The 13,657-nt window shown below is 39.5% G+C and overlaps 1 protein-coding gene across 1 annotated transcript; it reads right to left on the reverse strand.

Moving 5' to 3' along the window:
* Positions 1–1,555: 1,555 nt before the first annotated feature.
* LOC127226506 (follitropin subunit beta-like) lies at positions 1,556–3,851 on the reverse strand. The gene is made up of 2 exons (XM_051190593.1): positions 3,667–3,851; positions 1,556–1,786 (listed from the first exon to the last, which is right to left on the reverse strand). The coding sequence occupies exons 1-2, from the start codon at positions 3,823–3,825 to the stop codon at positions 1,556–1,558; spliced, it is 390 nt and encodes a 129-aa protein (XP_051046550.1). The 5' UTR covers positions 3,826–3,851.
* Positions 3,852–13,657: the final 9,806 nt, after the last annotated feature.

Genomic DNA, 13,657 nt, shown 5'->3' on the forward strand with positions numbered 1-13,657 from the left:
ATGTATAGAAAGAAGGCACCCTCTTTGAATCACAGACAGGGCACTTGCTAGACATCAAATCTTCTAGTGTCTATTGTGTCCAATCTTACCTAAGACTAACTCAATTAAGACATTGATCTTAATGACTCACTTAACTTCACCGAGGTGCAATTCTTCCATCTCCAATATTCAAGAAATGAACTTGAGAGCCTCCAGTGTCTCTGTATACTCTTGCTTCTGTGCTTTTCCCAACATTATATAAAAATAATTTCAAAAAGTGACAGAAAGTATAATGAGAAGATGTTTTTAGAAATGCACAAAACATTATATTTAATATTTCCAAAGATGAAAATAGGTAATTTTTTGTAGAAACACTAGAATTATATTAAAAGACTGTTTTCTAACAATGATATCAACATATCAACATGTAGATTATTGGATTGTATATGAAACAATCAATCAAATTTTGTCTTTTGTAAGTAGGATTTTTTATTAAAAAAATAAGATTTAAATAAATTAGTCCAGCATCATAACTATGTAATAAGTACATGACTAAAAGAGTTAACATCTTTCAAAGAATCCAACTCATGATGGTGTCTATTTCTTTGAAAGGAACAAAAATTTGGAGGAACATGAATTGGCAAAAGAGAAGTGTCCTAGAGCATAGCAGTTGCTCCTCATGGCTAATTATCTCTAACCATGAATTTATACAGGTGTATTTGTAGGTAAACTAAATGTATTTCTTTAGTTGCTGAAGTTGCTTTGAAGTCTACTTCCAAATCTTTACTTGCTGCATGTGAGGCAAGCTAGCAAGCTTATCTATCAACACCATCACTGTTGATTTCCTCCATTCCAAAAGGGAGTTTGATAGGACCTTAGTAGCATTTGGTAATTTTTTAGAGTAATAAATAAACATGGACAAACATCTACAGTCTGAGTTTGGTAACTTCCTCTTGTCCTCATCTTCTCTGAACAAACCACGGATGTTTGATCCTATCTCAATGCTCCACCTGCTTCAGATTAGCATGTAGCCTGACCTTGCCAGGCCATCTTTCCTCAGCCAGGTATAGCTGCATTTCCCTGCATGTGGCATGTCTGGTCTTCTTTTCCTTAAGGAAGCCACAGAGTTTTCCACTTAATTCCATGCAAAGTTTGGGCCTTAAATTTGCAATCACTCTGTAATCTCTAAAAATCTAGCAGATGATTGTGCTAGATCGAGTTCTCTCACAGACTTCTACCTCCCTTCCTTTCCTTCGGTCTTATGCATCCTTCTGTCTAAAAGGAAGGGATTGTCCTAGATGGTTCCTAAGATTGTTGAGGAGGAAAGCTCTCACAAAGCTGTGAGTTAAGAATGAATAAAACTTAGGTAACCAACAGTATGGATAGAGGAATGAGTGGTGGTAGAGTTCTGGCCCCAGTACTCCCAGTCCTGAGCTCCTCTTCCCTGTCAGAACAGTGGTCTGATGGGACAGTGGGATGGATGGTTCCTTGCAGTCTAGCACAGAGCAGACGCAGACATTTTGGATACCGTGATCCTTCAGGACAAGCATGGATGAATTGAAATGTCCATTGTTCTTTATTCTTTGATTTCACTGAAGGAGCAGTAGCTGGGTCCCAAGCCTCGCACAGTGCAGTGGGTGCTGTCGCTGTCACACTTGCCACAGTGACATTCGGTGGCTACTGGGTATGTGTAAAGGGAGTCTGAGTGGTGAGCACAGCCAGGCAGTCTTATGGTCTCATACACCAGCTCCTTGAAGGTGCATATTTTCTGGGTATTGGGTCTGGCTGGATCCTTATACACCAGATCCTGAGGAATTCAGGCAAAAGGAGGATTAGGATATACTATTTTTCAGTTTCTGTTCAGGTTAATCAGAATGAGGCAGTAATTTGATACCACATGCTTTCACATTTACTCATTAAAACCCACATAACCTCATAGACAATCTTTGCAGTGTACTTCATTTCCTAATTCTGCTGGAATATTTTTTAATTGTTCAGAAGTCTTGCAAAAAGTATGTCATTTCCTTCCCAATCCCCTTGGCCATATCAGAACATTAGTTATTTGTCAAAATATAAAGGAACTTTGAAATTCAAGAATGATGGAAAGAGACACAATGATTAGAATTTCAGTTGCCTTTTTATACTTAATTGAAAGCTATTATTAATGACAATTTAAACTACAAACATGACAGTATAACTTCCAGAAAAGGTATGTATTGTTTGCATTTATAAAATAATAAAATAATACATGAATACTAATGTTTATCATGAACACCCTTGTAAGAGGTAGCTCATTCCATTTCTTGGCAAACAACTTTTCCCTTTTAAATGCTGTTTATACCATCCAGTTGGGGTCATGTAGATCTGACAGGAATTGGGGTGGGAGGATGGGAGGGTGGTTAGGGTGCATGTGAGAGGGCAGAGAGGTTAAAAGGGAGGGAGGAAAAGAGGTAGAGAGGGGAGGGAAGGAGAGGGGAACTGGGATTGACATGTAAAATAATAAATTAAATAAAAAATGCTTTGACTCCAAAATTTAAGTTGAAGGACAAGTTACTGGGGAAAATGATTTCTATTTTTGTTTCCACAGAAAATGAAAAGCAGTGGATTCCTTCCAGACTAATGTGGTTTGATCAAGCCAGACCTCCTGAAACAGAGTACCAGGTGATCCTACATTCAAAACAGCTGGACAAAGCAGCCTTACAGACTACAGCCAGGATTTCTGCATCTTCTTGAATTCCCCATGACAGCGCCCCTTACCAGCAGGAAGTAGTTTGGAAAGAACGACGCCCAAATTCCCAAATATTGTCTATGAATGTTTGTTTTCATTTAAATGGACTTGGTTATACTGCAGTGCTATTAGCTTCAAAGAACAGATACTCTGTCTATAAGAATTATTTCAAAATTGTTCATTCTGGAACTTTAAAGTGGAAAATGCATTTGTGCTGAGGGAGAAAACAAGGCTGCCACACTGCTCATTTTATTTCAGTGGCATGCTGCCCAATTCTTAGCCCCAGAAAGGGGCAAGAAACTGTCAGTAAGTAGAGTTTGACTGAACTCTTCATCATTGACTAAAATGTGTCTCATCCGAAAGTTCTGCTTTTCTCAGTTTCTGGCATGAAACTCCACATGAACAACAAGGTAAAATGGGTTAAAAAAAAAAAAAGAGGTAAATGGGAACTGTCTCTTTACTTGTATTAATCCAAAGAAGCACTGTGAATTCAGGCTGGCGACTTATGCCCCTGTGTCTCCATTCTCTCAAAGATTTAAAGAAATAAATAAAGGAGGGGTATGTTTGTGAATTTAAAAAGCCTACCAGGATTGATTGTGTTCTCAGGCTACTTGTAAGCAGTATGTGCAATCATATCTAAAGATGATTTTTATAGGGTGCTATTTGTATCTTCATGTGACACGAAACATATACTCTACATACAAAATATGGCATGGAAATATTTTATATCTATAAATAAAACCAGTATGTTATCAAGTAGAAACTAAGGTTTCCTGAGTTCACCCAAATAAAATTCCAGTCTCAACCTGACATCCTAATTATTAACCCTTTCATAACACAGATACTATTAATGAGGGAACTGTGGCTATTGACTGGGAAATTAAAATAGTGATAAAGTGGGAATTCAGCAAGCTAGCCTCATATGGCTCCCCAGCACCCAAGCAGAGCACAGGACCTACCCTAGTGTAGCAATATCCTGCACACCAAGTGGTATTGATGCTTATGCAGAAACGACACTCTTCTTTCTCTACTGCGATGGTGATGTTGGTTAACTCACAGCCCTGGCAGCAGATGGCTCGCCAGCACCAGAATAGGATGCAAAACTGGATCGACTTCATCCTGGGCTGGGAAGCAAGCAGCTATGTCCTGTTAGCAATAGAGAAATCAAATAATTAAAATCACTGTGAAAAACACTGACCAGCTAAGAAACAGTTAGCCCATTTAGCCTTCTCGAACATTCTGCTTGAGAAAGAGTTTTTACTTTTATGCTTTCTGAACAAATATTCCTATTTTTTGGGGGGCTTGTGGGTGGGATGGGGTTATGGTAGGGTAAAGTAGAAAACATAGACCCAAACTCCAAAATTATGATTTAACCACAGCATTATTTACAGATGAAATTATTACTATCTTAAAGTGATTATTCTAATTAGGTAATTGTCACCTTTGTATTAGCTGCTTCATTAACAGCTTTTAAAGAATAGTTTGTCTAAGAGGAAGAGAATTTTTACATAACAAACTATTTCTTCATTTTTAACACTACTTAAACATCTGTTTCTGTTTACCCACAACTATTGACAGTAAGTCTATTTCAGAAACGAGGCAAACTGGTCTAAAAGTCAGATTCTTGATGGTAGTGCCAAGTTAACAAGAATAACTTTCTATACAGCAGTGACAGAAAATAGCCATTCCTTCTCTAAATTCTGAAAGTCTGCAATTTCCAAAGCAGCTGTCCTTTTACATCAAGTGCTGAGACTCACCTGTGTAGTCAGCTGTCTTTTCTGGGGAAAGCTGAATACCAAGTCAAGTCACACATCACCTTTTATACAAAATTAACAGCCTGTGGATTTACTGGGTGTTAACATGACCAATACTAACACAAAGCCTGCTGTTAAGTGAATCAGTGTTTAGACGGACAGGGGAGATCAAGCCCTGCCAAAGTAGTCTAAACGCTCTAGACCAGAAAATGCTATCAGTGATGATGGTTTCTGTACAGATTGAATTTGATATGGTAGCACGCCCCACTCCTTTACCTTGCTAAATTAAATGTGACTCTAAAGTCTAGACTGTTCTTTCTGATCTTTAACTTGGAGAACTCAGAATCCTTTCCAAGCATTGCTTTGGCTCCATTTAGAAGGTACACCAAAATATGTCTAATCAACTGTTCCAAGAACAGACTGAACTCTAAAGATGGGATGATAAACATGTAAGTTTGGGAAAAACCTAAGGTGTTCTGAATAGACATAATGACCTTGAGAGGTCTATAATACACTTAAATAGCCTGGTGAATCTGGAGTTTAGAGAAATATGTTGACTCAAGATGTAAATTTGGAAGTTAATGGCATGGGTGTGGAGGAGATTACCAAGGGAGTGGATTTAATGAGAATAGAAGAGCTGAAGCTGGTTTAACTTCAATACTAAAATGTTAAGGATACAATAAGTCTTCTTCCTCCTCATGCTCTTAGTTTTCTTCTTCCTCCTTTTTCTTCCATCCAAATGAGGTCTAGAAGAGTTAATGAGGAAGGTATGAACTGAAAGGGAATCTGGTGTCCTACAGGCTAGGTAAAGAGAATGTTATCAAGATAGAGGAAGTGACAAGTAAGTCAAATGTTGCTGTAAGAGTAGGGCTAAGAATTATACAAAATTTCTCCTGGGTCTTTTGTTTTTCCATATAAAGTTGAGTATTGTTCTTTCGAGGTCTGTGAAGAATTGTGCTGGGATTTTTGATGGGGATTGCATTTTTCATAATCAAATCCTTAGCTGGAGAAGTTGAGTGGATGAAAAATATATCCTGATTGGGAAGAGATGACATGTAGTGAACATAGACAATTTCTTCAAGAATTTTGTAACAAATGTCAGCAAGAAAGCTGGGCAATTGGGGCAGTGTAGACGTGGAGTAAACATAATTATTTTATTTTTACTTTTATGGGGGGGTGCCTGTTCATATGGAAATAGGGATGTTTAAACAGAGTGAAAATCAGTAAGCTGGAGGAGTTTTGAATGTCCCTAAGGACAAGAGAACAGGTGGTTTTTAGAGCACACATGGAGGTTCCTGCTTCAGGCAGGAACATGTGGAGCTCAACCCCAATCAAGTAGGAAGGTAGAGGTCGATGGTGAATGAACAGGTGTGGTAGGTGGGCAGGTGTGGAAGGAGTGTAGGCGCAGTAGCTGAGCAAATGTGGTAGGTGGACAGGTATGATTGGAGGGTAGGTGTGGTAGGTGGGCAAATGTGGGTGAGGGCTAGCGTGATAGATGGGCAGCTATGGTGGTGGTGTAGATGTGGTTGGAGGGCAAGTGTGGTGGGGAGGTCAGGTGTGGCAGGTGGGAAGGCATGTGTGATAGGTGTAGATGCTTATGGGCAAGAGTCATGGTAATAGGGTATAAGCTGGCCTCTATTTAATTTCCTTTCCCCCTAAAACTGAGGACATGAAACAGAAGCTATAACCATCATATGGTAGTTGGGACAAGGGGGTGCTGAGGATTGTGGAAGTCTTTCTAAAGGAGCCTTAACATTGGTATTGCTCTAAGGAATCCCTTAGATTTGGAGTAAACTATTTCCATATACTTGGTCTACATTCATAAAGTGTATTAATGTAGCCATATATCAACTTCTGTATTTCAATAATTCATGTATGTGAAATTTTAGTAATTCTTGAAATATATACTTAAAATATGAGCAACTTCTTTACATTGGTGCCCACTACTTCCTCAATGCATAAACATTAAATATGTGTTCATATATAAACTTGACAGTAACCTTTTGAAGGAGTTATTATTCCCTTTTGAAAAATATGAAAAGTGAAACTAAGCAAGGCTGCACTCTGGGGTGAAGCTGATGTCCACACTCAGCTCCCTCTGCCTTCATATCATCACTGAGTCATGCATATTTGGGCTGGTGTACAGCACTCATCACTCACTTTTACTTTGGAGAGGAGTCAAGATAGAGGCTCTCAAATAGCAGTGACTTTAGGAGAAATAGCAGACAAGAGTTGTGAACATAATCCATTTATCTTAAATGAAAAAAATTAAGAAGTCATTTTAATTGTCAATATTTTTAATTTACATTTACATTTAGGTCTGAGTTCTAAAATAATCCCATCCTTCTTGTCTGCTCAGGAAGCCCCAGATCTGTCTCAGTTTCATGCCTCTTATAGCTCAGTTTATCTATTATTTCATAATTAATGTCAGCAGTTCTCGGGATACTATTAAACCTTCTTTTAAAAAATCTAAAAACAAACAAACAAACAAACAAACAAACAAAACAAAACAAAACAAAAATTTTGTGCTGTGCAGGTCTTCCTTAGCCTGTGGCTGGCTGTCTAGTGCATTCATTTTCTGTGGCTGTCCAGTGCATTCCCTTTTCTGTGGCTGTCCTGTAATTCCCTTTTCTTGTTTTGTTCTGCTGTTTTGGGAGGGAAGGGCATCTGCAAAATGCACTTCTCATAGTGCTGTGTGAATAGGCCTTTACTTTCACAAGGGAAATGGTTAGCAAAAAAAAGAGGAAGCATGAGCTTTTGCTTGCCCTGTGTACTGTTTCCTTTACTCTTGAGGCTGTACTCTACTGGTATGGCTGTGTTCTCCCTGTATCCACAGGTTGCAATGGATATCTCCTCTCTGTGGCAGGCCCTGGCTCTTCTGAGGGAAACCCCCAAATGTTCTTTGGGCTTCCTCTGAGGTTCTCTCCTCTGGGCTTTGGCAATTCCCTCAGCATTCTTCTGTTCGATGAGTAAGAAGTGCTGCTTTGGACTGACTCATTTTCCTATGTGGCATCTCATCAATTCCTTGGGTCTTCTGTGTTTTATCAGGTGGGTTTTCTGCTGTCTTGGTGGGTTGCTGGTTGATGTAGCTACTGTTGTCTATCAGTCCTCCAGAAATAAAATCTACATTAGCTCACTGTTTACTGGAAATACTAAACAATATTCAAGAAAACATACTACATAGCTCTTTATTGGATTGAGCCTCATCCACACCTTGCAGTTCCCAGTGGTTTACTCTCAATAGCAACAAAGACCCTACTCTCTTTTGTATACACAACAAACATGGGAGAATCCAGAGTCTGGATTAACCAACTTCTCCAACTCTTAAGATGTCAGTGCTTCCATACACATGTGCTCCCCTGATGCATCTCCTTCTTTGATTTGCAAAGGGAGTTTTTCAAGTAATTCATCCATGCTTGAATTTAAAGCAGGGAGTCACCTGAGCTGAAACCCTGAGAAGTTATCTCTTCTCTGCAGTGAGGGTTCTCCCCCACCTCTGCCCTACTTTTATTTATTCACATAAATGTTTTGAAATGTAAAGCTTTAAATACTTAGCATATTTTGGTTTTGGTATTATTTATTCTTGAAAGTATTTTAATTTTTAACATTTACTTACTTCATTTAGGCCACAAAATAATAAATAACCTATGTGATAAAATGTCCCTATAGAAACTGCCCAGTTTTATTGTTTTAACCCCATCAAATGATCCAGCAAGAATGGCTTAGATCTCTGCTGCCCAGTTACAGCAGACACCAATTACATGTAGTTATTTTGGGTTGGGAAATTTGGGTTAATAATTAAAGAAATGCTCTGGTAGGTCCTAAAATAGATGCTGGATCTTAAAAAAAAAATGAAGAATGCCTCTAAACTCTCCCATTAATAATTTTGTCTTTATTCTATTAGAAATGGCATTCATTTAGATATATGAACCTAACTAAACTATGAGGTGGAAATCTTACCTATTCTATTTTAACTTTGGCCTTGCTTTCAAAGTGTGGTAATTGGAAATAATTGAATTCTACAATGGCGCAAATCTTGATTTCTGTTGAATAATTCTAGCTTATGATTTCTGATGGTTAATGAGTTAGTTTGCAGAGGCTGTTAGATCTGCTTGCTGGTGTAAAGCCTGGTCCATGTGCATTCCACATTGCTAGGCTAGGTCAACTGATATGGGCACAGCAAATAAGAAAATGAAAAACCCCACTGTTGGCCAATACTTGTCAACATAAAGACAAAGTATGTATTTGGTGTTTTTCTGGGAAGAGGTCAGGAGAGTCAGTCTTTGTACTAAACTCCTTTTTCTTCCTCACAGGGGCTGCCAGCTGGGGATTCAATTTATTTCATCAGAGAGAACAATGACACAGTAAGATGAAAAAAAAAAAATGCATCTCTGTTGCCTAGTTTCTCTCTTCAGAGCAAACTGGCATAGAGTTCTTTTAAAGGCATAGAGTGACTTTAAAAAAGCAGTAATAGCACTTTGGATATTCCATGATGGTATTCCTGTAAGAATCACCTGGTAATGAGCAGAAGATAAATGGTTTTTCCTGGGCTTACAGCTATTAGGATGTGCATAGAGTAAGCATTCCACAACTACATATGGATTTCATTTTCCTTTTTGTTGTTGGTTGGCATTTCATAGAAAGTAAAGAACAAGATACACAGAATGCTTTGTCTCTTCAAGTAACTAACAATATATTGATGATTGATAGGGGCTATGCTGAAAGAGTAGCCATATATTGACAGTTCTTTTCAGTGCATAATGCAAGTGCCAGCTAATTGTTTTATATCTTTTTGCTTTTTGGAAGTAATATCTTATTTATATGCATGCACACAAATATAGGACACTGGGATAATAGCTTATCATTCTTCCACACCTTTACTAGCATGAATGCTCTTTGTAGAAGGCATTATAGCCTTCACTTTACAAGGTACAAATGTCTGAGCCATCACCGTGTTAAATGCTTCCATGCATTATATCACTGAATATTTTTAGCTACCTTTGGAAGTAGGCATTGTCAGTATCTCCACATTACAAACAAAGAACTGTGCATCAGAAGTAGGTGTTAAGATGCTCACTGGAATAGTAAGGGCAGAGCCTGCAAGGGGACGCAGTATTCCTGATATTACTTCTGTTACACAATTATTTGCTAGATAGAGTGGCCCACTTGATGAGAAGTGAGGGAGATAACACCCTCACTACCCAACTTCAACATTGTGGTATTTCTTACATTTGGATAAATCCACCAGATAAGAGAGAGCCAGTTGTGGAGACGGAAGAAACACATCTCAGGAAGAGGACAGAAATCAAATGCAAGGGAAAGTATGGTGAACCATTAATTCAAGGAGGCTCAATAGAAAGCTAGACATTAAACAGTTGCCTTCCAGTGAATCTGTATGCGATGAACTAAGATGAGGTTTCACAAATTTACTCTTTCAGTCAATTCAGTCTTTGTAACCATTAAATAAGTACTGCAATTATTTTAGGGATGAATAAGCTAGAACATGGACAGGTGCAGGCAAATAGAGGAGCTATAACAGGGTCTAGCATTAACGTTTACCAGCCACATTCTTCCACGGCTTGGTCTCGTCAGAATAAAATTTCACCCATTTAGAATCAATACCTTCACCCTTCCATGCCTTTTAAGATGAAGTGTATGTGTGTGTATGTGTGTGTGTGATAGATGCATTCATAAGGTCATGTACATGAGGGGGCCTGAGGTCAGAATCAGGTATTGAATTTCATTTCAGCTCTGCCTTTATTATTTGAGGCAGATTCTCTCCCCAAATCTGGAGGTTATAAATTTAGCTGTCCAGTGATCTTCGGGGATCTACCTGTCTCTTCCTTCCAACAGTCCTGAGGTGACAGCCACACAGCCACACATCTGGCTTTTTAAGTGCATGCTGCCAATCTGAAATCAGGCACTAACACCATCAGAGTCATTTTTGAGCGTCTTTGGGATGAATTTTAGCTTCACCGTGCATCTGTATTTACATAATTGTGGGGAGGTATTGCCATGGTTTGGATACTTTTGCAGTGTGACTCAAATATTCACGTGCTAGCACTTTGTTTCTTGTATTAATGTTAAGATCGCGGGACATTTAGGGAGGTGGTCTCACTGGTTTTCTAATGAGAGGTCTTTAGCTCATGGGAGTGCTGTTCTTGGAGGGACTGGGCTTTCCAGACAGCTTATCTTTCCAGTGTTTTTCAACTGAGGATTTTAACCCACTGCTCAACTCTTTGTAAAAGTCATGTAATTTGAGTTATCCTGTTATAGGTGGCCCCAGAGTTTATTTGTAGCACAGAAAAAAAAAAATAACAACTCCAGAAATGTCATGTGACAGGAATTAATGGCTTTCCTTTTGTATACCACCCTTGCTATGGAGGAATAGGATTTCTTTCTGGCACATGGGCTGCTTAGAGTTGAGAAATGTTTCACCTTTGTAGTTAGACATGGCTGTGATCTGAGTAAAAGGATCTAAAGAAAATGCCATATAACAGCTCTGGGGCACCCCTACTCCCACCCCTGGAAAATAGGTCTCATGGAAAACCCTGGCTCCCCTTGAACCCATGGTCCGTCTGTCTCAGCCTCCCAAGTGCTGGGATTGCAAGTACACACCACCGTGTGGCTCTCCTTCTTAGGGGAGCACAGGATGGGTGCTTTCCCTCTTTTCATCTTGCCTCCATGTTGCACTGTGGGATGCGATCATGTTCTCTTAGGCTCATAGGGTACAGAAGTGGGGTTAGAAGTCACTTGAGCCACCCAGGACTTTTTTTAGAGCACAGCTACCAGCCTGGGCCCAGATTGCACAACTTTATAACTTTGGGTGAGAGGGAGACATTTTCAAATTGACTCTTTGGAATTTCACATCATGCACCCCAATCTCACCCATCTCCCAATCCCTCCCACACCTGCTCCTTACCCTTATATTATTCCCTCCAAAGGAAAACCCTGAAAAAGAGATAATAAAAATGAGATAAAGATGAAAATAAAAAATAATGAAATAAATAGAAAACAAGTAAGAATATCAGTTCCAATTAAAAAGTGAACAACAAACAAACAAAAAACAAATAAGAAAACAAATAAAACAAAAACAAAATAAAGAAAAAACCACAAACACTTTGCTCCTTAGTCATTATCTCTTCATTTGTCTTAGTGGCATTGGCAGGTGCTATGGTCATGCAGTAGACACTTTTGCCCAAACAGCTTTCCTTGCAAATGTTCATGTGTTGTTGGTCACGTTCAAGTTCTCTGGACTCAGGTACACCATCAACACTGGACCCCCATGGAAACTCCCTGACATCCTGCTGTTGCTTGAGTCTTGTAGACCACGAAGCCATTGTTCTGCAGGATCGGTCTCTTTAATCACTGCAACAGGTCATAGACGGGGTAGATGTTGAGAGTGTCACTGTGGGCGTGGGTTTGCAGTTTCACCTATGCTCAGGATGCTATCCAGTGTCACAGTTGACTTCTTTATAGCCTGCAAGCTAAGATGTGGCCAGCTCTATGTCTGTCTACTGTCTGCCATGATAAACCAACATGATGATAATGGACTGAACCTGTAAACTAAGTGAGCCACTCCAATGAAATGTTTCCTTTATAAGAGTTGTTGTAGTCATGGTGTCTCTTCAACAACAGGAACCTAACTAAGACAGTCGGATACTTTGATTCCAGATACCCATTACTTTTAGCTGCGTAAATGTTGACCATAAAGTCTTGGAACTATAAAACTTAGGTAGGGATTTCCATGTTAAAGATACAGATTTTGTTTGTTTTTGTTGAGATTTTGGCTTATAAAATATGAAGATAGTCATTCACCTTTGGCCCCAAACATTTTAGCCACACAGATATATATGTGCTGTGGAGGGACCTTGCGTGTGTGTGTGTGTGTGTGTGTGTGTGTGTGTGTGTGTGTGTGTACAAAAAGGAGTCATACCCCATCCCGAGGCAGAGTTAGAAGCGTGTTCAGGATGCCTGGCTTACTATGTGGATGGTGGAAGCCTTCATGATTCCACAGCACAGACTATGAACCACTGAGTTATCTCTCTGGCCTGCCTATGGGACCTCTCTCTCTCTCAATCCAACACTAACATGAAGCTATTAGAGACATGGAAACAATATTGGTTTATATATCTTTAGCTGTGAAGAATTTTCAAAGCCCAACACACCATAGAAAAGCTGGGAAGAAAGATATCTATGACTTTGGTCTGGGAAAGCCGAGGACATTGATAGGCAAAGGCAGAAAGTGCAGCTGGAAGAATAGTACAGAGAGAAGGTTTCTGGATATTTGGCTTAATTAAGAGCAAGTGATAAAAACATGAGGAGGTGCTTGGGTGATTTTCTATGGGTATTCTTGGGATGCTCACAAGTGTTTTTCTTCTCTGTGCTGAGTTCATCTTCTGTATATCATAGTGACAACAAAACCTATGTTACAAAATGGGCATGTCTTTACAGGTGTTGCTTTTGTGGGAAAGAGTATGTAGGTAAAACGGGTGTTGGGGACATCCTTTTTAAAAATTGGATTAGACCATCTTAAGGGGAAACTCATGCTTATCAGAAAAGTGTGTAGGTGTTGTTTTGGGGACTGGTTTCAGGAAAATGGAAGTACTATTTTCTTCAAGAGCATGTGACAAAGCATGGTTCCAAGTTAGAGGGAGAACATCTCTCTCCCAGCAGGAAAGCCAACATCTCTCTTTCTCATCTCATCTGTTTACACTCCAAGATTCTTCATAGGTTTTTGACACTTACATGGCTGACTTCATCTGCTGTGGGGAATGTATTGATGTAGGCCACAGAGCAGCAGCTGACACAGGTAAACTAGGGGATCAGAGAACCTACTAGTAACATCTTTGTGTAGATCTCCTGGGAAGTTGAGGATCTCTTAAGAGATGGCATTAGAGTTCTCATTGAGGTGGTATGACATGGGGTTGCTAAAACCATCAGAGTCTAGATATACAGTGAGAGTACAAGATGAAGATCCATCAAACAGTACACTTCCAGACAAAACACAGTGAGAGCACAAGAGTTGTGTAAGATCAACCAGCTGAAATCCTAGCAAGAATGAAGGAGGGGCTCATGAAGTCCCACCCTATCCTAAGAGCTGTTGACAAGCTAGTTGATGGCTGCTGGAGAGGGGGGGTTGGGAAAAGCAGTGGAGGGGAGAGGATCTAGAAGGAAGGGAATCAGGGTAGATTTG

The sequence above is a fragment of the Phodopus roborovskii genome, unplaced genomic scaffold (assembly GCF_943737965.1).
Source record: "Phodopus roborovskii unplaced genomic scaffold, PHOROB, whole genome shotgun sequence".
Taxonomy (NCBI): Eukaryota; Metazoa; Chordata; class Mammalia; order Rodentia; family Cricetidae; genus Phodopus; species Phodopus roborovskii.

Bases quoted from the DNA above. Each gene is read 5' to 3' on its own strand.
- LOC127226506 (XM_051190593.1), bottom strand. From the start codon at position 3,825: ATGAAGTCGATCCAGTTTTGCATCCTATTCTGGTGCTGGCGAGCCATC. The intron at 1,787-3,666 runs GTAGGTCCTGTG...TGAATTCCTCAG, and splicing joins CAGGATATTGCTACACTAGG to GATCTGGTGTATAAGGATCC.